Consider the following 23,883-nt stretch of genomic DNA (forward strand, 5'->3'; position numbering starts at 1 on the left):
CTGCTCCTTTCTCCCACACCAGCCGTTAGCCCACCCTATTTCAGGCCAAGCCCACCCCAGCCCTGGTGCTGCCAGCTGGCTGGTGTTGCTGTGCCAAGGTCAAGGCGACCTCTGGCCACATCACGAGCTTACAAGGGGACTGTGACATTCGGGATTGAAATGGCTGCTTAATGGTGCTGAGCGGCATCCAGAGCAGCCACGGTGCATTCCGGCTGCTCCTCCAGGAGGCTCTGGCTCCGAAGCTACTTAAATCTGCTTTGCCAAAACGCCTCTGTGAAGCAGCACTGGGTTAATTAGCCACATGGTTCCTCCTCCTGTGTGAGCATTCCGTGCAGGATGGGCACATGAGAAATGGGGAAGCAGATATGTGCCTCGGAGGCTACAGGTTTTAATTAAAATTGTAATTCAGGTTTTAAAGTACAACCTAAAATTAAAAAAAAAAAGGGGGGAAAAAAGGGGGGCGGGGGGGGGTGGAGAAAACACCCCACAAACCTAAAACCCAGCAAAGGGCACCAGTGATCACTTGTCGCTCGGTGACCCATCATAAGCTCCCGGCAGTGGGGATGCTCCAGCTGGCCCAGCCACCATCCCCGCGCTGGTGACGCTTGCCTGCTTCACACCTGGGCAGCATGCGGCCGCCCCCGCCAGCCACGCGTGCTCCTGGCGCAGCCCCGCTGATTTCCCCCTCCCTCCTCTGTTTTGCAGCACCTCCGCCACTCCCGCCGAAAAACATCCCCGCCACGCCGCCCCGCACCGGCTCCCCTCTGACGGTGGGAATAGGTAAAGGCTCAGCGCCCACCTCCGCGGTTGCATGGCCCTGGTAGACTGCGCCGGGGGCTGCACTGGGGCGTCGGGTCCCGGGGCTGCGTTTCGGGGACAGGTTTGGCCCTTGTGCATCCTCTTTTCTTTGCATCCGTGGTGCTTTAGTGGATGCTGCAGTGGGGGTGATACTTTAGAAGCGGCGCAAGATGCTTTTGGCTCCCAAGTTGGTGTCACCCTGGTGAAACTAATGCTCTCTCCTCCCCACCTTTGGGATCGGTCACTGCTAGAGATGAAATGCAACATTAGCCTTAATGCCCTGCTCAAAACTGGGAGCAGAAGAGCACATTACTGCCCGGAGCAGCACGGCACAGCCTGTGCTTCTGAAATAACAGGGTGTGGGGCACCTGCCTGTGTGTGGGGAGCTGGTCCTGCCCTCCCAAACTCCTGCTGCTGTCCAGGGAGGTGGGAACACGCCCCAGTCCCGCAGCGGGGGGTTGCAGCAGTGCTGGCGGCAGAGGGGCAGGGGGAAGAGAATGACGTGGGATACCTGGGATAAAGGACAGCAGGAGGGAAGGGTTGAAAGGTGGTGTTGGATGCAGCCAGAGGACGTAAAGTGCTTATAAGCATATAATTCATGTTGCTGGCAGGGTGCAGCCTGTTGGAGGTGCAGGTGCTGAGGAGGGGTGGGCAGTCCCTGGCCTCTGGCTCGGGAGCTGACTGGCTGGCTGCACACACAGATGCAGAGAGCACCTCGGGGCATTATTAACATCACCATGAAGAAATCCCCCGCTCTGAGCTTACTGCTCTATCCATCAATATTTCATTTATGCTCCCATATCCTGATTTTTCTATTTATCTAAGCAGCCAGGCTGGCAGAGTGTCCATCTACATACATAGTCATCAACAAGAGCGAAGGCAGTGCCCAGCTGCATGTGACGGCTGGCTTGCTGGGGTCTGACTCGCTGCACATTTCAGCCTCTGCACCAAGTAAAGCAAGTGGCAGAGGTCTATTTTTTTTCCTGTTTTAGCAGAACATCAGGTGGCCCCTCTCCAAGTGCAGAGACAGGGGTGGGATGCTGACACAAGGAGCCCAGGGGGCACGTTGGTTTTAGTCAGTGCACATGCCTGTGGGTACCCCGGTGCCTGGCCACACGCTGCCCTGGTCCTCGCTGCATCCCCTGTTCAGTCTGTGCAAAGCGGAGTCCTGGGCAGCCTGCCTGGCCTTGGAGAGCTGCCAGCCCCCCTGGCCCCAGCCCTCAGCGAAGGTAAATGCAGGAGAACAGGGCGCAAAAGGGAGGATGGAGGATCTCCCTCCTCTGGAGATGTAACTGCTGCTGAATCCCATCTCGGCATCAGTTATGGACTCATACAAACGTGGATGTGCGGTTGCTCGGTTAGTGAGCAGAGCCCTAAAATACCCTTTGCTGCTGCTTGCAACTGAAATACATATACCTGCCTGCTTTCCTGCACTGCATGCCCGGCAGCACTTCTTGGGAGTGTCAAGCCAGCATGTTTAAATATATATATTTATAGACACATACATATAAATACATAGAGTGGAGTGTGTAAGAGAGCCGAGTGCGTAAGTTTAATACTGCTGGTAATTCAGTGATGCTAATGACCCAGCAGTGTTATTTAGGCGGTACGTAACAAAGGCTGAGAGCCAGCTGTAGAACTGGGGAGGGTACAGGAGCGCTGTGTGTGAAGCGATGGAGGAGGTGGGCTTGGCTCGTGGTGCATGCTCACGCTCGTACGGCATATGTTTTCAATCCAGCGTGATCCCTTATGCGTTGCACATGACCTGTTGTAGAAATCTTCTTGCACATGAATTATATTCCCTGGCAGCTTATAAGAAAAAAAACCCCGTGCTTTTAAAGCATCTCCTCTGAAAAGTAGCTGACGTAGAGCTCCGTAGAGAATAGTGCAACCGCAGTGCTCTCGGTTAATGCTAAGTGTAAAATAAACTACTTTGACCACAGGAGGGGACCAGACAGCAGCAGAGCTCAAAAGAGACAAACTTCCGTCCATCAATGACTTGGACAGCATTTTTGGCCCCGTGCTATCCCCTAAGTCTGCTGCTGTTAATGCAGAAGACAAATGGGTCAATTTTTCTGATCAATCCCCGGAAAACATGACTCCAGAGTTGATGCCCCAGGAAAAAGCGGGGTCCCCACTGGCAGCAGCGGGCAGCCTGGCTGATGCCCCAGTGGCTGAGCCCTCCCGCCCGCTCCCCTCACCGCTCCACCTGGAAGAGGTTCACAAGAAGGTTTCTGAGCAGTCCCACCTTAAGGATGAGAACTTGGAGCTGGCCGCCTCTCCCAAAGATTTTGGGCCGGGACAGAGAGCGACCCCACCGCCGCCTCCGCCACCCACCTACCGCACGGTGGTCTCCTCGCCCGGACCAGGCACCAGCAGCGGCACGGGAAGCACCAGCGGTACGTCCCGTGGTGTTGGGTGTGCTTCGGTGTGGCAGTGACCGCATCCGCCATCCCCTCCCACCTGGTTGTGCCTGTGCCTGGCGCCTGCGCTCCCACCCAGCAGTCTTGTGCTTCCACGTCCAGCGTCTGCCCTCAGCCTCCTGTGTCCTCTTCCCCCACTCCTTGCTGCGTGTCTGATGGTCGGATGGGTCTGAGAGCCTTTCCCCAAAGTTCCCACAAGCTGCCCTTCCCACCTCTGCCATCCATGCAACCCCTCGACGCAAAATTTTGCATGGGATTGTTGTTGCTGCAACTCCATCCTCGGTAGGCTTCAGAGTGAATGTAAGCAGAAACGCTTCAGGCAAATAACCTGAGCAAGCCCTGGAACCAGAGGGGTTCAGTCTGCTGCAGACAGACAGGTCACTGCATCCGGCTGCCCCAGGGCTGCTGAGACAAAGTAACTCACAGCAGCAGGGATCTGCTGGCGCTTGGTCCCTCTCGCCTGTGAGAGCGTGGATGGATGCCCAGCCAGGTCTGGAGAAACTGCTTCCAGGGTGAAACCTCTCACAGGGGCAGAACTAGATAGGATTGTCTAGCATGTGCTGGCTGCCAGGCTTCATCTGCTTAATTATAAATGTCTGCACGCCCATTAGGGCAAACGAACTCTTCAGAGGTCAGCTTACACAAGCTCTCCCACAGTGCTTGAGAAGGTGCAACGTGATCACGTTATTTCAGACACTGACCCCAGGGCGCTCACTGTACCTGGGCAGCTGTGCTGTGTGTCCCCGTCCCCCCCCAGCTGCCATGCTGCCCTCCTGCAGCCACCAGACATTATTTTTGAGAGAGTTACCCCCACAGAGCCCTGCAGACACTGGCACCTGTAGCAGGCACTTTGGGTGCAGAGCTCCCCAGCCCTGTGCCCACCCACTGTCACCAGCCTCGTGTGAGCTTGAAAGCTGTGCCATCTGCCACCTCTAAGGGGGCTGTGGGATTGCTGGGGGCATCTTCCCCCTCCCCCTGAGCCTGGCTGTTGCTGCTAGTGTGGCTTTGCTGTGCTGGTGGTGGCTTTTCTGTGCTGGGATGGGGCGGCAGGGGTCTGCGCGGGTGTGGTGACACTGGTTGGAGCTGGGGCTTCTCCGGGAGATCGGCAGTGGGAATCGGCACCGCTCTTCCTATGCCCTCTCCACCCAGATGCCCACTGAGCGACTGTCTCGCCTGAGTGGAGGTCGCAGGATGGGGACGCACCAGTGGCTCAGCACATAGGGATGGATGGATGGAGAAACCCAGCTCGGCAAGGGGGCACTGCCTGTTTGGGGAGATCCAAATCTCTTCCCTAGAAGTTGTCTCCTGCCTCGGTCCTTTGCAGTGTGCTGGCACCTCAGCCTTACCCAGGACAGCGAGCCCTACAAATGCAGCGTTGACATGCACGATCAAAAATCATGTGAATCTTCAGAAAGCTGCAGCCAGTCTGGGTGCATGGTGTGGCTCCAGCACCCTGCCCGTGCTGCTCTTCTGAGGCCCTTGTGGCTGCATCCAGCCCCAGGGCTGCCCGGCTGCCGGATGCTGTGGAGCAGAGCCATCCCAGGACTCCCTCCTACCTCCACATCCCACAGGAGCCCGGGCTCGTGGGTGTCACTGGGGCAGGGCTGGGGACCAGCAGAGAATCATCATAGAAGTGTGGAAGGGTTTGGGTTGGAAGGGACCTTCAAGGTCACCTAGTGCTACCCCTCTGCCACAGGCAGGGACGCTTTCCACTAGAGCAGGCTGCTCCAAGCCCAGCAGGCTTCTGATTTCACGCTGATTTACAACATGCTGCCAGCTTCTCGTTGTAGAAAATATCTAGAGGTACATGGGTCTCACAGGGCCCTTAAGAACCTGAAGAACAGCCCCCCCGGATGGAAGCTGCTGTCTGGCAGGGCTTTGGCTGGCCGGCAGCTGCTCCTGAGCCAGGGCAAAATGCACCCTCCAAGTCTCCATCTTCTGACACTTGTTCAGTGCTGCTAAGTTACTTTCACTGAACAATTCTGATTTTGTCAGGCTCTTACTGGGATAACAAAGGAAAAATTCAAACTTTGGCTCCCAAATCAGGCTTTTAAATAAAAATAGCTTGCATTTCAGAGTTGTGCAAATGAAGGGCCAGGATTTACTCTCTTTAAACAAGTCCATCTCTTGTCTTAGCCTTCTGTCATTTACCTTTTGGTCTGTCTTCTGCAGATCTAGCTTTGATATTTCCTTAAACTAAGCTATCACGCAAAAAGCTTAATAAACAGATTCTCTCATAAGCAGGAAAAATAAGGCTAAAGGCATCATTTCATTGTCAGCCTGAGCAAAACACGCTGCTGTGCTCCGCGGAGGTGGGCAGCAAACGCCAGCTCAGCCATTCTGCAACATGGGGTCTGCGTCCCCCCCAGCTCCTGCCGCCCCTCTTGTCTGGATGTGGTCTCCCACCACTCTGTACAACATCAGTTATTGCTGAGCTTACCCTGGAAGAGGAAAGCATCCTGCTGGGCATCCCCTTAAGCATCTGTTACGATTCGATTTGATCGCAGGATGTCCCCCTTGGCAGCAGGGCAGCGGCTGCTGGGGACCACACAAAGCACGACACCAGCACCCTCTTGTTCGTTGAAGCTCTTCCAGAGACCTGGGAAACATGTTACACTCCCAGCAAATCTGATAACCTTGCTCTTCCACCCTTCCTCTTCTTCACTCGGACAAAGCTTTGACCCCCTCACCAGGACCCCTCGTTCCTGCGGTAGGGGACAGACCCTGCTCGCCGGCTGTGCTGCTTGTGGAGCCCTGGGAGCTGTGACATCCCTGTCGGCTGCTGTAGGAGTTAAGCATTATTTTTTCCCTGCCTGTCATGCCTTGTTTTCAGGAAAATCATGAGATTCCTCCAATAACAACTTCTCCCAGCTCCTCCTCGCCGAGGGAGCCGGGTGCCTGGTGCAGGCGGGCAGCCCCTGCGAGAAGCACATCAGCAACCGAAAAGCTCTTTGCCAGTGCGGAGCGATGGTCAACGGGAGCTTGTGCACGGGCACCCAGCGGCTCGGGGCGGGGGGGGAGCCTTTGCTTCGTGCGGGGGGTGGGGGGTGTGCGCAGCTGCGGGGGGCCAGCCTGCCGCATGCTCACAGCTCCCCTTTTTTGCAGGTTCCTCGTCCCCGGCTCGCCCCGGCACGCCACTGGCCACCTGTGGCACCCCACCACCACCGCCACCCCGGCCCCCCTCCCGGCCCAAGCTGCCCCCTGGCAAGCCCGTCGCTGACGTGGTATGTTCGTGGTCGCGAGGCGTGCAGGGGGGATGCATGTGCTGTGGGGGCGGCGGGGCTGCGTTTGCTGAATGGTGAGACGGGTTAACTGAGCGGAGCAGGTCATGAAGAGCAAGTAACCATGGGGGCTGCCTGGGCCAGCGGGGGTTTTCCATAATTTGTTCAACGAGACCAGTTCCACGTGGGAAAATGGCTGTGAATGTCTCCTGCTCTGCCTGCTGGCAGCCTGGTGGTGCTAGCCGTGGGCCCGCGGTGGTTCACAGTTACAGCGAAGGCAGAAAACGGGTGTGAAAAGCGAGCACACTCGTGGGAAGGGTAATCTCTGGTGGGGCTCCCCACCGCTGTGCCGTGCCAAGTGGGTTCCATCCCGCCACCCCGGGCTGCTTCAGGTAAGTTGTAGAGAATTTTTTGATTGATGTTATGGTTATACAGTTATCCCTAAAGGATCCATAAGGACGCACTGAGCAGCTCCTTGGCGAGCTAGCGTGTGGTGGCACTGTTCCTCCCCGATGCCGAGTGCCTTAAACCCATCCTGTGGCCCCTGGACCTCCCATCCCTAGTGAGGATGAGGATTTCCAACATACGGACCCACGAGACAGTGGGAATCATCTGCCAGTTTTTTAAGTTTGGACTAAAATGCTGTTGGCACTGAAAGAACTAAAATTGTTCAGTTTTGTACTAAGTCAGCCCTGGGATGTCAGCGGAGCCTGGCCTGGAGGCACAGAGGGTTACAGAATAAAGCTTCTGTTTGTTTGATGCAAATGTTACTGTGGATATTTTCTTTAACCTTTTGTTATTTTATGTTTTCCTACAGTCCAGGCCTTTTAGCCCTCCTATTCACTCATCCAGTCCTCCTCCGATAGCACCTTTAGCCCGTGCTGAAAGTACTTCTTCCATATCTTCCACCAATTCCTTGAGTGCAGCCACCACTCCCACCGTTGGTAAAAACATACAGCACTGCTGTTCTTTCACCTTTCCTACCTCTGAACGTGCTTAAAAGATTCCTGAAACCTTTTCATTTGCTAGATTGTTCTTTGGGTTCACGCTCATTAGTTTTCATCAGATTTTTTAAATGCAAAAAGGGATTTGAGGGGGGGGTGACGGATCACAAAGGTGATGCTGCTAGGGAAAGCTCTCTCTGTGGCAGCTCCAAATGCTGTGAAAGATGAATGTTTGGTGAAGGCAGGGGCTATTACTAAGTGAAATATAATATAAAATGTGCTTATGGTCTGTAAATTTGGTCCAAATAAGCTTTTTTTTTTTTTGTGGGCAATGCTTGTAGATGGAGGGGAGGGCGGCTGGAAGCCAGACCTTGGGATCCAGGAGGTGACTAATATTAAATCTCTTTCAATGTCCTAAATTCATACTTCCCCGTAGAGAGGCAGTGGGAAACGAGACCTTGGAAAAGGTTCTTCCAAACCGGTACCTTGACAGGTCCTAGACCAGAACAAAGGGCTGTAATTTTTCTTTTGGAGGAACATCCTGAAAAACATGAGTTTTGCCAACCCCCCCCAGTGTCCCCCAGGGCCTGGGACAAGAAATGTGAATAGAGTCTGGCTGGCAGCTCCCAGGCTCCATGTGCTGCGACCCTCTGTGCCTCCCTCTGTTCCCCCCCCCCCCCATCCCCAGCTGCGGTGCTCCCTCCTCCGCGTACCTGTCATCCTGCCGGCCGCCAGCCCCACTGCCCCTCGCTTCCCGCAGCTCCATCTTGTGCCAGGAACACTTTCCTTCTTTTTTTTTTTTTTTTTTTTTTTTTTTCTCTTGTGTTTTTTGTGATGAGCACTCTCGGTTTGCGCGGCAGGGAGGGAGCTGGCAGGCCTCTGCCGGTGTGGGGTGGCAGGCTCTGCGCAGGGAGCTGAACCCCGGCTCTCCTGAAAACCTCAAACCGGGCTGGTGTTCGTGTCCTGGCTGCGGCGTTTCCCACCGGCTGTCACCGTCCAAGCCGTGGGGAGCGGCAGCATCACCACCCTAACACCATCCCGATGGCTGGAAGGCGATGGGATGGCCCAAGCCATGCGGTGGATGCCGTCCCCGTGGTGCCGTCCCCCACCCGAGCCCTCCCTGTAGGTTTGCCGGAGTCTTCAACCTGCGTCTCCATCCTGTTGTTTGTTTCACTCTTGAGGTGTTGTAGACGCTTGTACCTGTTCGCCGGCTGTTGGTCACTGTCACAGCATGCTGCTGAAAAAATACCGCACCTCGAGCAAGGGGCCAGCCAGCCCCGAGCATCCCCGGTGTATCAGCTGTCGGTCCTGGCTGTGCCCACTGTCCTGCAGCTTTGGCAGCAAGCTGCGGGCGGTAAACACAATTTTGGTGGAGGAGAGCAGCCAGGCTGAGGACAGGGATGGCTGGGGGGGCTTCAGGAGGCCGGGCAAAGTGGCTCTGAAATGGGGGCTGTGTGATGGTCCTGTAGACTGAGCAGGCGATGGGTCCCTTAGGCTCTCATTTTAATTTTTATTGTTTTTTCTCCCTGACACATATTTTTGTGAACAAAAATTGTTGCTTGATGTTTTTAATGACCTACCCACCCTGAGCAGCAGGGGCTGACGCGGCTGCGGGGTAAGAAGCTGTGCCCGCTGGCTCTAGTGGCTCCCACCCCCTCCAAAGGGGCTTTGCTTGAAAAAGAGCCAAAATTCAGAGCTTTCAGGTCACCCCTCGGCAGAGAGACCCCGAGCAGGGCAGCCAGGAGGGGTGCCCCCGGGTTGCAGGGTTTGCAATTCCAGCTCCATGCAAAGCCAGTGGTGGGTGCCGTGTTGTCAGGATTTGGCCTGGGAAAAGCCAGGCAGGGGCAGGCAGGGGTTGGGGGCCATGCCGGGGCACTCCAAGCATCTCTCCGTTGTCCCCACCACCAAGACAGCCGGGGTGAGGTTGGGCAGCAGCGCTGGGCGAGCACCCACGTAGTGCTCGCCTGGCTGCACCGGGCTGCAAACCCTCAGCGGAGCAGGGAATGCTTCTGACACCTGGGCTGGCCGTGCAGAGATAGGAAAAGATAAGGTGAAAGGGGGGCAGGGCACAGGAGGGGCTCAGGGACAGCAGGTTGGGGGTCGCTGTGGGTCCTGTGGGGGTAGCACGGGGCTGCCCCCAGCCCTCGGCTTGCCGCCAGGTCCGGCTCCACCACGCGCTCCAGCTCGTTTGCTGTGGCAAAGTCCGACGGAGTTTGTCCAAGAGCATGTGGAAGCATTATTTTGTTTATTTGTTCTCTGTGTTGGTCTGGTTTGCTTTCGTTGTGGTTGCATGTGCAGTCTGAATAATTTATTGCAAAGAAAGAAGCTGTTACTTCTGTGTCGGCGTTCCTTCCATTATTTCTCTCGTTAAAATCCCTCTCTGTCTCTTTTCATTGATAGAGTGCGCTGCTTGATTTCATTTGGGATTTGTGTTTTCATTCTTTTTTTTTTTTTTCTTTCCTTTGCATTTCTTCTGCTTATGTTATCAGAAGATGATGCTTTTATTGACAAACTGCCCACGTTTGAAAGGCGCTGTGAAACGCCTGCAGGTACTGTACTAGCAGGGCACTTTTGAGACATCTCGCTTCGGAGTGGGCGGCTGCGGGCACCCCGAGTGCCCGAGCCCCAGCACCCCACTGCTCGCAGCACCTTGCATGACAGTTTCTCAGTGACAAAAAGAACCACGAGGTGAAAGGCTATCACCTCCTGAATTCAAAAGGGTTAATATAACAGCTCAAAAAGCCAGGTTTTACCCCCTACCCATAGTTATTTCAGCAGTACCTGGTGTCTAACGTGGCTTTCGAGGCGGTGTGAGTGCAGGGAGCTGGTGGTTGTAATGAGAAAGGAAAAATTCCAGCCAGGCGTCTCCTGCTTTGTGTGCGTGTGTCTGTTTATCTGCAAGTTTTATGTCCTGAAATGCAACAGAAAATACCTACGTTTCACTGTCACTTATTTTGCGCACCGGTGTGGCATGCAGCTGCAGCATCCCACTGGGAGACGTTCGCTGCTGCTGCTGTAGCACAGCAGAGACATCACCGGAGGCGAAGAGGAGAAGGCGTGTTTGCCGAATTCAGTGCAGTTAGAATATGCTGACGGAGTGCATGAACCGAGAAGCCTCTTCTACTCTAGACAAAAAAAAAAGACACCCCCTCACCCCCCTAAAAATCCTTCCCAAGCGGGCAAAGATACTCTTCCATCTGGGCTTCCATAGCTTTGCTTTCTGCTTTCTGTTTCCTAAGCCAAAACCAGAGTTTAAGAGCCCCCCCCTTTCCTTGCACGTGAATGGCTTGCAGCGCCTCGCCCCTCCCTGTAGCGAGATAAATGACCTGCTCTGTGACTCACACTGTGTCCTTCTCTCTCCCTCTCCTTAACCTTTCCCATCCCGCTTCAACTCCTGGCCATACAGAGAATGAACAGCCTTCCCTCGTTTGGTTTGACAGAGGAAAGTTTTATTTGACTTTCGAAGGTAAGTAGTGCATAGCATACCCGGTAACGACTTGCTCCCCTTGCTCTTGCTCTCCGACTCCCGGGGTTTCCTTCAAAGGCTCCAGTCCGGCTTTCCGTGCAAAATGCTATGGCTACTTAGATGACATCGCAAGTTCAACCAGAATAATTTTGATTTGATTTATTCCATTTGTCCTGGTGATCCGTCTCCCTATTTATTTATTAAAACAAAAAACCCAAAACCAACCAAAACCCAAAAGAACTTTCTCATACCAAGACTGTGGTGAAAACCAGAGAGCAAAACCACTTGCACTGCCGAGGAACTTGACTCTGTCAACCAGGGCTTCTCTATACTCTCTCTCGCGAGCTGCTCATTACCCTGAGTGTGCTGTGGCACAGTGCGGTTAATTAAAAACCAAAGGGCGACAGGTTCTCTGCCAAGGTGGGGCCCCTTCCTCGCCTCCCATCAGATTTTGCCACGGTGAGGGGTCGGCAGCATGCCGGCACTGCCAGCAAGCGTAGCTGAAATGCCGCTACATTGTGCTGCTGGGGTGGCTGGCTGGAGGCGGTGTGGGTTTTGGGGTCCCTCGGTGATGAGAAGGCACATCGGGGAGGATGCAGGAGGAGGACAGTTTGTTTTGGGGCAGATGGCAGCTTCTCTGAGCAGCATCACGCCTCTGAGAGGGCCAGGGGCACAAGTGCCTGGGTGGCCAGCCCCACTCCCAGAGCTCCAAGGCTTTAGACAAAGCCTCATCTCACAGACACCGTGACAATATTTTTCTTTAAAAAAAGGAAAAGCAAAGCATGGAGGTTGGCTAGCAGCAGGAATAGGTGCTTTAAAACCCAAAGGAAGCACTTTGAAGCTGTTGTGGAGCTTGCAGGCAGAGCTGGGCTGGGGCTATCTGGGGGATGCTGGCACAGGGCACGCCAGAGCATGGTCCTCATGGGTCTTGCTCTCTCAGAGCGTGTGGTCCGTAAAGCGTGTCCCCTGCAGCAAACAGCCAAGTGACCTGGGGCTGCACTGCCAGGCTGCTTGCCTTCATGGAGCAAACCCCAGGTTGGTGAGCACGATGCCATAGCGGCGGCAGAAGGCAGGGATGGAGGCAGTGGTGACCAGGGCGGTTGGTTCCTTCTTTTCCTCCTTCCTACCTTTTAATCAGCCCCAGCAGCCAGGCCCTGAGGTCCTTGCTCCAACAGCAGCTCCCAGCTTAGACCTGGGAGGGGGCCACGGAGGAATGGCTTCCTCCTAATGCTCATTGCAGTTTTGCTGTTTCCAGCGGTTTTGGGTTTTCCTTTCCCGGGTGCCACCTGCCCACCTGGAGCTTGGGGAAGAGCCGAGCACAGCGGGGATGGGGACAGCTCATTGCTGGGTTGAAGCCGCCACCTTCCAGCATCACCCTCAGCACACGTACCCCGGCACTGCGCATCCCCACTGACCCCCGCTCTGCGTTTCCTCCTCCCTTCACTCGCTCCAGCGCTGCGAGCACGTCTAGTGTTTGGGGGTTTTCTTGTGGTCTTGTGTTTTAGTGATTTTGAATGGTATATTTGATTCTGCTCCTTTGTTCTGGCAGTGTGGACAGTATAGAGCAGGGGGGTGGGTTTGCTCAGGGCATGCCAGCCGGCTGGCACAGCAGCAGGGCTGCAAGAGCGTGGCACTGCCTCCAGGCTCATCTCATCTCCCAGAAGGAGCTATCATGCTTCCAAATGCTGGATTCCCTGATCTAGCCCTTCATCTTTGAGTCTGACTTAAAAAAAAAAAAAAAAGCTAAACTTCAGCGCTCATCTCGAGGGAGGTAAGAGGAGATCTGGTGAGTTCAGCACCTGTAACTCAGGGCATGAAATGACAGAAGGGAAGTTGTCTTTTTGTTGCTGGGTTTGGGGGATTTTTGTGCTAAGATATGTGTGTTTGCAGAGCATGGCATGGTTTGTCGTGTGCGAAGATGCGGTGCAGCGCTGGGGATGCTCTGCCGGGCACATGGGCAGAGCCACGTGCTCAGCTGGTACTCGGCTGCCCTTACTCCGCGTCCGTGTTTTCCATCTTTGTGCAAGGAAAAAGGCAAATGAACCTGGGGTGCTGCTTATGGCAGGACCCAAAGCTCCATAAAGTTGATTTTTTTTTAAACCCCAGTGTTATCAAGTCATTTTGCCAAAATGAAATTTTTCAAAAAAAAAATTTCTGAAGCAGTTGCTGGCGAGTCGGGTTTTTGGTGGAGGTGTGCCACAGTAACTAGAACTGTCTCTTAAGTTTCTGGAAAAGAATTCTAGGATCTAAAAGAGATTATACTTTTCTTTCTACATTGAAGTTTTTATTAAGAATGTTGTTTAGTCTGTGAAGCCATTAAGAAAGGAATATATAGGTTATTGAAGGAAGAGTGGAGGGAGCCAAGAATGCTGAATGCCAATTACATTACATCCGTGTGATTTTTTTTATTCCAAGTCAGATTAGAAATGTGGAGGATGTTTTGTTGCTGTTGCGGTTCATGTGGACTCAGATTTTCAAAGGCCAGCTGAGCCTGGCAATAGAGATATGTGAGACGAGCCAGTTTATTTTTGCACGTACTATTTTTCATTCTGGAGAATGAAGAAATCTCATATAAGTACAGAGAAATGGTGGAAGAGCTGAGATTGAAAATCAGGGACAAGGCACGTTGGTGTGAGAGATGCCTACCCATCGTTGGGTGCGCTGGTGCAGGGTCTGGGCTAAACCCAGCTGCAGCCAGGGTGCAGATTCCATTTGGGAGGTGGGTTTTTTCCTCTCGCAAAGAATAATGATTATATTGGCACAGATCATGCACTTCGCTGCTGTGGGATGGCTAAAGACCTTCTTCTCACCTTCCCCGCCGAGATAAGCCTGATGTTCCTCCGCAGGGTGGTACCTCCACGTTTCACCCCTCTGTAGCCAGCCTGCATCGATGGTGTTGAATCTCTTATGTGCTTCCGGGTGGATGTGATGAGAATATCCCGCCGCGTCCGATGCGCTGAGAGGTCATTGCTCTGGGTGTGGGGAGCCAGGATGCGCTCTCTGCCAGCCCACCTGTGGTGTCCATGGAAAGAATTTATGAAAGCCATGTTACCGTGCCAGTCTGTGGTGGTATGTCCCCTCTGCCACACAGTCAGGCATTGCAGCATGGCTGTGATAATCTGCGTGCTGGGTGGCTTTGGGGAGCTGCCCGTGCCCGCGCATGTGGCTGGCGTGGGTGTGAAGTACCTGCTCTTTAAGGAGATGTTGGCTTCGTCCCTGACACACAGCTCAGGGGCTGTGTCCTCAGAAGCAGAAGGCCTGGGGAGCCCAGGCTGCCTCCCTGGGGTCATTAGGGTAATTAACGCATGCATGGCGAGGGGTCTGTCGTGTGGGGTGAGATGCTCAGTCTGCCTGTCCCGTGTGCTGGGACAGCCAGCTACGTGGCACTCACTGAGCATCAGCGTTCAGGGCTGTGGCTGGAACCACCGGTTCCCCCATCTCTTAAGACGTATGACCAAGAGGTAGATAAGTGCCTGCATTGATTTTTTTTTAAACCCTTTTAGGCTACGTTAGATGCTTGAAGGGAAAATCCCAGTGCCAGAGGCTCATCTGTGCCTTTAGGAAAGAGCAACTTTGGTTTTATACATTAACGCGCTGCCTGCATGGATGCATTTGTAAGGTGTGAGGAATCCTCCTCATCTGCAAATGCCATGGTTTTTCACAATTAATATATCAAAACTCAAAAAGTGTAATTTAAGTGACAGAAGTGCTTTCCCCAGGAGATGTTACAAATCCTGATTTCCCGTGCCCAAACCCTATTATTTATTTGCACAAAATTTGCAGCATCCAGCCAGGACCTTGCTGTATGTCACACAAAACCCACAGCAGATTGCTCAGACACGAGGCAAAAAGCAACAGGCAACGGAGCAGCGGTGGGAAGCAGCAGATAGAGAAGGGAGGGGATGATTTCTGGAGCTAGTCTAGGCAGAAAAGCAGGAGCTTACCAGAAACGCGCTGCAGTTCAGTCAGTTGCTTTGCTTTTCCCTTGCCCCATGGCCTGCGGAGGTGCTGCCCTTCCCCAGGCCAGCGTTTAATCTTGTACGGCTGAAGCAACAAAACCCTGGGCTGAATTAACAGCCTGTCTCACCTGTCTGACTCAGACCCTGCAAATGAAGGTAACGGAGTAAGGGGGTGTCGGGGTCCCTGGGTAAGCTGCCCCTCCAGAGGCATTTGCCATTCCCTGGTTTGGGGCAAAATAATCCTTGTGCTTAACCTGACAGCCAGACTATGGTAGAAAAAAAAGGTTCCAAAATGGTGCATTACAGAAAAATGTATAAGGCTGAACTGGCGATGCCAGGGCAGGGGTGGTGACCTCTCAAGGACTTTTTTGGGTGCTTGGGGGATCAGCATCTCATATGTCAGGTGGGTGATCAGGCACTAACCCTGGGCTGATCTTTTGGCACTTTTGCCAGGGGAGAGGCGAGAGCTTTGCCATGCCAACGGCCCCCACTTGTGCTCCTCTTGGTGGCAGGCACAGGGAGTGGGATGTTGACCCCCACGCAGGGTTTCCAGCATGCCCAGGGCTTCTGGTGTACGCTTGCAGTGATGCTTTCATCCTCAAATGTTTTTTGGAAACAGCATTCCTGGGCAGCAAAGGGAAATAGATCTGTGCGATCACACGGGACTGAATTATTTTAGGGTCTGGCCAGTGTCCATGGACACACAGCACGACCGAGGCAAACTTTTCCCCTTTCTTTTTATTCTTCTAAATAAACCACGGATTGATTGCTCTAGCTTTTGCACCCAGAGTCCCACGTTCTCCTCCGCAGTTCCAGATTTCTGATGATTTGCAGATTTGCCGTAGCGTCCCACAGGCTCTGTGGGGTGAGCAGCCATGTGGGGGATTTGCCAGGCACACCATGCAGGAGAGGGGAGCGTGCCAGGGGTCGCAGGGGTCCCCCCAGGTTGGGGTTCCCTCAGGCAGGAGTTCAGACAGCATCGGAGGGGGAGACTGCTGACACCCCGCTTTCCCACAGGCAGCCTGAGCTCTCTGGACAAGGGACAAGGAATCTCCCCAGCCCCTCTTGCTGGGGCACAGAGTCCTACTGCAAAAACTGTCATGCAAAGCCTGCCGTGCGCAGCCCTCCGGAGCCGTGCCGGGGGTGCCGCTGCCCCGCATGCTGCTCATGGCCGGGGCTCCTTCATTGTTTTCTTTGCTTGCTTTTGCGGGGTGGGGGAAAGAATTTTTTTTAAAGCCTCGATCAAAGCCTGGGGGACTTTTTCTTACTATTTGCCCATAAAGCTAGGCGGGGGCTCTGGGTGAGCACCCTCTTGCCCCAGCCCTGGCGGGGGACTGGTGCTGTTTCTCTCTGCACGTAAGAAGTGGAGGGTTTTGCTCTGTTGCAGGCTCCTCGCGGGGACCCAGCCCCCTCACCATGGGGGCACAGGACACCCTGCCCGTTGCCGCCGCCTTCACTGAAACTGTCAACGCGTATTTCAAAGGGGCCGACCCGAACAAGTAGGTGCTGACCAACAGGGCCTGAGTGTCAATAAGGGGGGTCCTGGGGTTGGGACAGGTATGGGGTGCTGGCAAGGCTTTGGCGAGCATCTTGAGGGGTGGGGAGGGAGGACAGGAGGTGCTCTGGGCTCGGCACGTGCGTGCTGGGATGTCAGTGCACTGCACCAGGTGGTGTCCAGGGTCAGGATGCTCCTGGGACATCCCCACGAGCATCAGTCCCCTTCCCTAGCAGGCTGCCATCCTTTGCTGCAGTCTCAGCTTTCTCTGGTTTAGGACCACAAGAGGCTCGTTTCCCTAGTGCAGCGGGTGGGAGGCGGGGAGCTGTCACCACACTGTCCCTGGTGCGAGCCCTCCCCTCCTGCTGCATTTTGAGCCCCCCTGTTTTTCTTCCCCCTTGGGCTTTGTGTTTGGCGCTTTAGGTGTATCGTGAAGATCACAGGGGAGATGGTGCTGTCGTTCCCAGCGGGCATCACCCGACACTTTGCCAACAACCCTGCTCCGGCCGTGCTCACCTTCCGTGTGCTGAACTACAACAGGCTGGAGCACGTCCTGCCAAACCCCCAGCTCCTCTGCTGGTAAGCCCCTGCCTCACCAGCATCCCAAAGGAAGGCAGGTTTCTAGAAAAGCTGGGTGCTTTGCAAAAGCACATGGCCCGAAGTATCTTCCTTGGAAGCCTGCCCTGATCTGGGGAAGGAAACTCTCAAGCCCTTAAATATTTGCTGAAGTACTCCCTCTGAGAGCAGCCCCTTTGCCAGGCATCAGCAGAGAGGAGCAAAGTCTGTGATGGGGTTTGCTTGTTTTGTGCCTCGCTCTGCTCATTAGACCTCCTGTTTGCAAAACGAGATGACCTGCAGGTTGTATCTGCTGTGCCTCCCCAGAGGTATCCAAGGACAAGCCAGAGATGTGTGGGCGGGAGGCACCAGGGGAGGTTTAAATTGTATATTAGGAAAAACTTCTTCATGGAAAGGTTTGTCAAGCCCTGGAGCAGGCTGCCCAGGGCAGTGATGGAGTCCCCATCCCTGGAGGTGTTCAAAAGGTGTGTAGACTTGGCACTTAGGGACATGGGTTAGCGGTGGGCTTGGCTGCCCAGGGTTAACGGTTGGACTCAATGATCTTCTCCGACCTAAACAGTTCTATGATTTCTCTAAATGTGGGATTAAATGCAGACTCAGCTGGCAGCCAGCACTGCTGTCCTGCATGCTTTGTAGAAAAGCTTTCTTCTGCCGAGGCAGCTCACGTGAAGGGTTAATTCTCCCCCTGTGCAGTGACAATGTACAGAGTGATGCCAACACGAAGGAGTTCTGGGTCAACATGCCAAATCTGATGACTCACCTAAAGAAGGTATCGGAACAGAAACCACAGGCCACCTATTACAATGTGGATATGCTCAAATACCAGGTAGGGGTTTTATTGTGCGATAAAACCGTGCCAAAACTGTGTGCTTAACTTATAGATGTAAAAGATGGTATTTCCCTAGTGCAGAGTGGAGATAACATGAGGTGGGGGCATGCTATCCCGCTAGTCCCTTCTGTATGTCACTAGCTTGCCTGATTTTGAGCCCAGTACAAACTTTCTATGAGAATACAAGGCATTGCCTCCTCTGAAACCAAATGCAATTACCACATCTGTAAAATGGGATTTCTCCCTTCACCCCTTTGGAAACTAAATGTTTTTTCTGTCATTTTGGAAGGTATCTGCCCAGGGTATTCAGTCTACTCCATTAAACCTTGCAGTGAGCTGGCGGTGTGACCCTGCAAGCACTGACCTCCGCATCGACTACAAATACAATACAGAGGCAATGACCACACCGGTAGCTCTAAACAACGTCCAGTTCCTTGTCCCCGTCGACGGAGGAGTAACCAAACTTCAAGCTGTGCTTCCTCCTGCTGTCTGGTAGGAATTGCTCACCTGGTAAAGAGCTCCTTTGCTATCTTCTGCCATGTCCCTGCCTACAACAGCCACCCTGCCTGCTGGCTGCAGGAGCAGGGGCATGCTCCCGAGGTGCCTGCTGGTGGGAGCTGGGGGCACGCTGGCTCCCAAGCCTGCCTTCCTTTTGCAGGAGGAAGCACGCAGCCCCGCTCTGATGTTTTTTTCTTGCCATTCCCACGAGCAAACAGTCAGAGCTGAACATGTGCGTGCAGGTGGCCGAATAACAACCCTTATTTCGTTTTTGGCCTGCTTTTACCTGGGGCTCAGAGGGACGCACAGCTGTCACCGCCACAGGCATGCACATTTGCAGTGGGGCAGCAGGGCACAGCATGGCCTCACCGCCTCTCGCCCATCGCTCACCGGCAGTGCAGGAGCGGGGTTGTCCTGCTGGGGTCAAACCCAAAGCCAAGCTCCCCAAATCGCAGCTCTGGGGAGTGGCACCAGAGCTGCTTCCCCAGCCCACACAGCCTTTAGCAAAATTCAAATGATTCCTTTGTGATTTCTTGTTTTCTACAGAAATGCTCTTCTTCATGTGTTTTTAGGAATGCTGAACAGCAAAGGGTATTGTGGAAGATCCCTGATATCTCTCAGAAGTCAGAAAATGGAGGTAATCCTGCAAATGTGCATGTCGTTAACTCTGAATACTTAAAATCAGACAGTGACCCGTTTATCATGCCTGCATACAAGCCCAGACACACAGATTCCTGCCGGCGCTTGCCGGAGGAGGATGCTATTTAAAGCTGGGAGCAAAGAGCTTTGAGAAGCAGGGCTACATGCCACTGGTACTGTTTTGCCAACCATTTTGGCGTGATGGAAGGGTATTGACACACCAGCTTTGGATGTGGTTGTTTGCCAAGTCTTTTGCTCCATTGACTCTCTGCGTTTGAAGGCTGAGGCCCCGCATTGTGTCCCCGTCCAGGGGCACTACGGCCTCTAGCAGGTCGCTTCTCCACATGTAACCCATGCAGCTCAGCTGCTTCGTATTGCTGGGGTGTCTGAAAAGTAAAAATCTGCTGGGAGGACGAGGAGGTTTGCCTCTGTGTCCACCCCCGGGGGTGCTGCTCGGTCAGGTATAACTGTGGGAGTGGGCTTCACTTGCAGCGCGTTGGGCATCTTGTTGCCTTCGCTGGCAAATCTGGCCCTGGGATGAGCGGTGTGCCTCTCCGGGCTTCTAAAGGGTCTCGTGTGGGACTTTGGCATTGCAGGTGTGGGGTCTCTGCTGGCCCGATTCCAGCTCTCGGAGGGGCCCAGCACCCCGGCCCCCCTGGCCGTGCAGTTCACCAGCGAGGGGAGCACGCTGTCCAGCTGCGACATTGAGCTCGTCGGCGCTGGCTACCGCTTCTCCCTCATCAAGAAGAGGTTTGCGGCAGGTAGGTGCCTTGCCAGAAGCTCCTCTTGGGATGGCAGTGTCCCTGATGGTCCCCTCTGGCTGTGCTGGCATGCCTGGGACTGCCCTTGCTGTGCATTTGTTGACTGTTCAAGCTCAGAGGTCCTGCTGCAGCACGGTGTGACGGGGCTGGCAATGGCAGAAGGGCACAAGCTCCCTTGCATGAAACAAATCCTTCGGTCCCTTAAGAGAGCCTTGAATTTCATGTGCTCTTTTCTGCTCGTGGGTCCTGCATGGAAGGCAAGGTCTGGGGATCTCCAGGAGGAGCTTTTGCCCCATTGCTGCTGGGAAATGCCAGTATTTTTCCTTTTGCCCCATTGCTGCTGGGAAATGCCAGGATTTTTCCTTTTGCCCCATTGCTGCTGGGAAATGCCAGGATTTTTCCTTTTGCCCCATTGCTGCCTAGAAAGACAGGTATTTTGCCGTGTGCAGCTCGGGTGTGGGGCCGGTGGAGGCGGGCAGCCATCCCCTGGGAACCGGGGCTGCTCCCTCCCCGCAGCTGATTTCTGATCCCATTTCTAGGTAAATACTTGGCTGATAACTGATGGAAGCTTATGCAAGTCTATGGAAAATAATATGGAAAATACCCAAGGACTGCTGTGCGTGGAACGGGTTTTAATTACAGTTTAAGGAAAATGAACTAAATCCTGCACTCGGGACATTTCTGTTGGAAGTGTCAACAACTTTCAGCATTTTTTTCCTTGGAAAACACCGTCTTGACCAGTCCTACAGTATTTACTTCTAGATGTAACATTGTTAATGGTTTTAAAATGTAATTATTGTATTTGTAAATTGTACTCATTCCAGTAAGGCTGTATTTTGGCAGTTAGACACTTGAGTTTTAGCATTCTACCATTCATGAAATGGATGTAATTTAAACTGTGGTATGTAAATTTAATAGTAGTACTGTTGAATGGCACAATGCTTACAGAGGTAGATTACATTTTGTCAATATATACGATTTAAATACAATACTGATAGCTGTTATGAAGGGGGTGCCTCATAAAAAGAGAATTAAGTAGAACCGACATGCTGATTTACTTTTTCTTCAGTCCTTAGTATGTCTCACAGTGATGAATAAAAAGCTCTGTCTTCAGGTTTAGCTGGTTTAACTCCAGAAAAATATTGCTTTTTAATGTGGAGATTCCCAATACAGTATCCCAGCAAAATGCAGAAAACGTCACTTCTACAAAGAGTATTTCCTTCAAATTTCCATTACAAGAATCCTCCGTGAACATGCTCGTGTTCTCCTACAGCCGCAGGTTATCCATCAGGAGCCCCAGCAGCATGTGCACAGGCGGCAAGTGCTTCTCTCTGCCCTGTGTCTTTACGTTTTGCAGAGATGCATATAGGGAAGTGAGCAAGCAAAGAGGCTGGGTAGTAAACTGGACTTAACAGCGCTGTCCGGAAATGTTATTGCTGTTTTTAAGGATGTATTTTTCCGAGTAGTCTCCAGGTTTTCAGTTGTGTTTCTATGTTCCTTTGCTTACTTTTTCTGGGTTTTTTCCCCCATTTTTGAAAGCGCCATGGGTCTGGAAAATGCTGTAAGGACATGCAGCCCCCACCCCGCCTTCCCATTTTAGTCAGGAAAGCGTAGATGTGCCAACACTGGAAAGCAAACGTGGCCCAAGCCTGACCCTTGGTGGGCCACCCAGCAGCTGCTGGGGCCAGGGCTGGGGCCAGGGGCGCAGAGGCAGTGCAGGGGGCTGCCAAAAGCCCGCAGACCAGCAGCCTGCCTCGCCAGCACCAGGAGCCGCTATCGCATAGAGGTGGGAAAACACGCAGAACGGCTAAACTGGAGGCTGTGAGGGAAAAATTGTCCCTTTGTGCTTTCCCTGAGCTGACGCAGGTTTGGAGCCAGGCTCCCACACTGTGTGCTGCTCATCTCTGTGCATCGCCCATGCAGTTTAGTTTGATATCCAGTTGATGCTGGTCTCAGCCTACTGCTGGCAATGTGGTGATAGCGTTCATGGCACGAATGGCGCAGTGTCTGCCAGGATGGAGAGCTTGTTTGAATGGGAAAATTTGTTGATACGGGGGGAAAAAAAAGGAATCTCTTTGAAATTAAATGTAGTTGCTGTTCAGATGCACATAGAAGCATAGGAGCACCCACTGAATGGGGTGCTGGAGACTTCAGAAATGTGCAAGATGACAAATAGTGCTAATTTTACAGTTGCAAAAGTTGCCAGGATTAGGCTTGCCCATTTGCATTGGAAAACCTAAGGCTGTGCATGTTGGGAAGTGCTTGCTCACACAGCAGTTTGGAGTGATGCAAGTAAAACAGAAATCCATGCTCATGTTAAAAGAAAATCTGGAGACATTTCAGTTCTGAGATGACTCCCAGACTGAGATATGTATAATAGGGTGGTTGAGTTGTGTGCATGCTCACAAAAGGTATCAACACAGAAGATAAAGCACAATTCAGTTATGCAACTTCATACATCTTTGCAGTTTTTGAAAGTATGCTTGCCAGTACTCTTGGATAGAGTGTTCAACTCTGTTAATAATTTTTTCCCTGAAATGGAAATATGTATAAACTGTGTAACCTACCCCTTTCTGACATAGGAATATAGGGCAAAATCTAAGAATCAGTTTTTGCATAATTGGTTCATGCTGTGTACAATTGTTATAAACTCAATCTTCCGAGAGAGATCTATGTCATAGTCCTGAAAATAAGGATTTTATAATGTAAATATTACCAGAACATAGATATTTTACTTTATATTTCATTTGAAAGACAAGGTGTTTACATTAGCATTGGGTTTTTAAATGCTTTTTAAACTAAAAAACCCATAACCCAAAGCTCCCCAGCTTGTCCCATTTGTGCTGTCCCGCAAAACGGAGGTCCCTTTCTCCGGGTGCGTGGTGGTGCTGGGATGCAGCCCCTGTGGCCTGTGTAGAGATGAGAAAGTCCTGAACCCTTTCTGGGGCAAAGTGGCAGGCAGACCTGAGTTCAGTGTGCCGGCACACTTGCAGCCCCGTGGGGACACAGTCCTCCTCCAGCCACCCGCAGGTGACAAAATCCAGCTATTCCCAGCCCGTGACACCGGGACCGAAACCGGCGGTTTGGGGCAGGCTTTTTGCATACCGCTTTTGCCAATCTCTTGCATAGTGTTTTAGTTTGTTAGGCGTTTGCTCAGGAACGTTGAACTGCGTGTCTCCCCTTTCCCTCCCAGCATGACCTTTGTGAGGAGATGCTGCTTTGTGTCAATGGTTTAGTTTTCCTGCCCTGCTGACATCTGAGCAGGGAGGCAGAGCGGCAGAGTGCCCCAGGGATGCTTATTGTGTCAGGTGTTCATCTCACATGCGGTATGAGCGTGGCACCCCACCGCTACCCTGCGTGGGAAGGGGGAACAGACCAGTTGTGTTTCTAAGTCTGAAGTGCAGGAGCCTGGTCATTTTTCTGCCTGGGTTTGAGAAGATGTCAGCAGAAAACAGATTATGGGCAGCAGCTTGGGACATATCAGACTTAAACTGAGAGCACCAAATAGGGGTAAATACAGGGATGTTTATTCCCAATTCCAGCTTCTGTAGTAGCGGCGAGAGCCCCTGGCTGCAGAGAGGCCACAGGGGATGCGCTACCTGTGGCATGTAGGGCACTCAAGCTCTGCAGGCTTCAACTCCTTTTAGGAAAAACTGTCTTCAGGGAATGACGCTGTTTGGTACTCCCTGCCCGCTAGCAGAGAGCAGCTATGTCAGCAGAGGGTTGGAAAGGCTGTAAGTCACCTGCATTTCTAGACCTAAGCATCAGTGCTCTGTTTCTGAGCACGTGGTCCAGCAGGTCTTTGGCCAAGTCAGGCTGAGGCTGAAAAGGGGGCTCAGCCCTCCAGCACTGCCCAGCACTGGCACCCCTTAACTCAGCAGCACTATGAGTAAAAAAAAGTAAAAAAAAAAGGATAGCTAAAGGAGGCATTCAAATAGTAAATAGGTGTGATGCATGCACAAAAAGGCTTTAGCTTGGTTACTTCTGTGGACCTTTCCCTTTAGACCATGTCCTCAGCCACGTCTGCCCTCAGGGATTTTCCTCTGGGGTCCCTGGTAGCAGCCAGCAGCCCATGCCTGCAGGGTGACAGTGCTGGCTGAAGGAGCAGGAGTGTTTCTCCCCGTGGACACCTGCAGACTTGGGTCTTTAGATGTTAGGAGCAGGAACTAGTCTTTTTTTTTTTTTTTTTTTTTTTTTCCAACTTTTCTTCTGTTTGTTGCAAATATTCATGATTCTCAGCCAGCTAACACTGCTCCTCACAGGAGATATTTCAG

At 52.8% G+C, this 23,883-nt stretch overlaps 1 protein-coding gene across 1 annotated transcript in view; it reads left to right on the plus strand.

Annotated features, from left to right (window-relative positions):
- Positions 1 to 20,598, plus strand: part of SGIP1 (SH3GL interacting endocytic adaptor 1) — a 54,156-nt gene extending 33,558 nt beyond the window's left edge. Inside the window, exons 13-25 of the mRNA XM_055815502.1 lie at positions 706 to 780; positions 2,742 to 3,197; positions 6,327 to 6,445; positions 7,260 to 7,386; positions 9,876 to 9,935; positions 10,793 to 10,852; positions 16,199 to 16,310; positions 16,730 to 16,885; positions 17,576 to 17,708; positions 18,001 to 18,203; positions 18,782 to 18,846; positions 19,445 to 19,609; positions 20,149 to 20,598. Coding sequence (XP_055671477.1) covers positions 706 to 780; positions 2,742 to 3,197; positions 6,327 to 6,445; positions 7,260 to 7,386; positions 9,876 to 9,935; positions 10,793 to 10,852; positions 16,199 to 16,310; positions 16,730 to 16,885; positions 17,576 to 17,708; positions 18,001 to 18,203; positions 18,782 to 18,846; positions 19,445 to 19,609; positions 20,149 to 20,171 — 1,754 coding nt within the window. The 3' untranslated portion in view covers positions 20,172 to 20,598. The remainder of the gene's footprint in view (positions 1 to 705; positions 781 to 2,741; positions 3,198 to 6,326; positions 6,446 to 7,259; positions 7,387 to 9,875; positions 9,936 to 10,792; positions 10,853 to 16,198; positions 16,311 to 16,729; positions 16,886 to 17,575; positions 17,709 to 18,000; positions 18,204 to 18,781; positions 18,847 to 19,444; positions 19,610 to 20,148) is intronic.
- Positions 20,599 to 23,883: the final 3,285 nt, after the last annotated feature.

The sequence above is a fragment of the Falco peregrinus genome, chromosome 10 (assembly GCF_023634155.1).
Source record: "Falco peregrinus isolate bFalPer1 chromosome 10, bFalPer1.pri, whole genome shotgun sequence".
Taxonomy (NCBI): domain Eukaryota; kingdom Metazoa; phylum Chordata; class Aves; order Falconiformes; family Falconidae; genus Falco; species Falco peregrinus.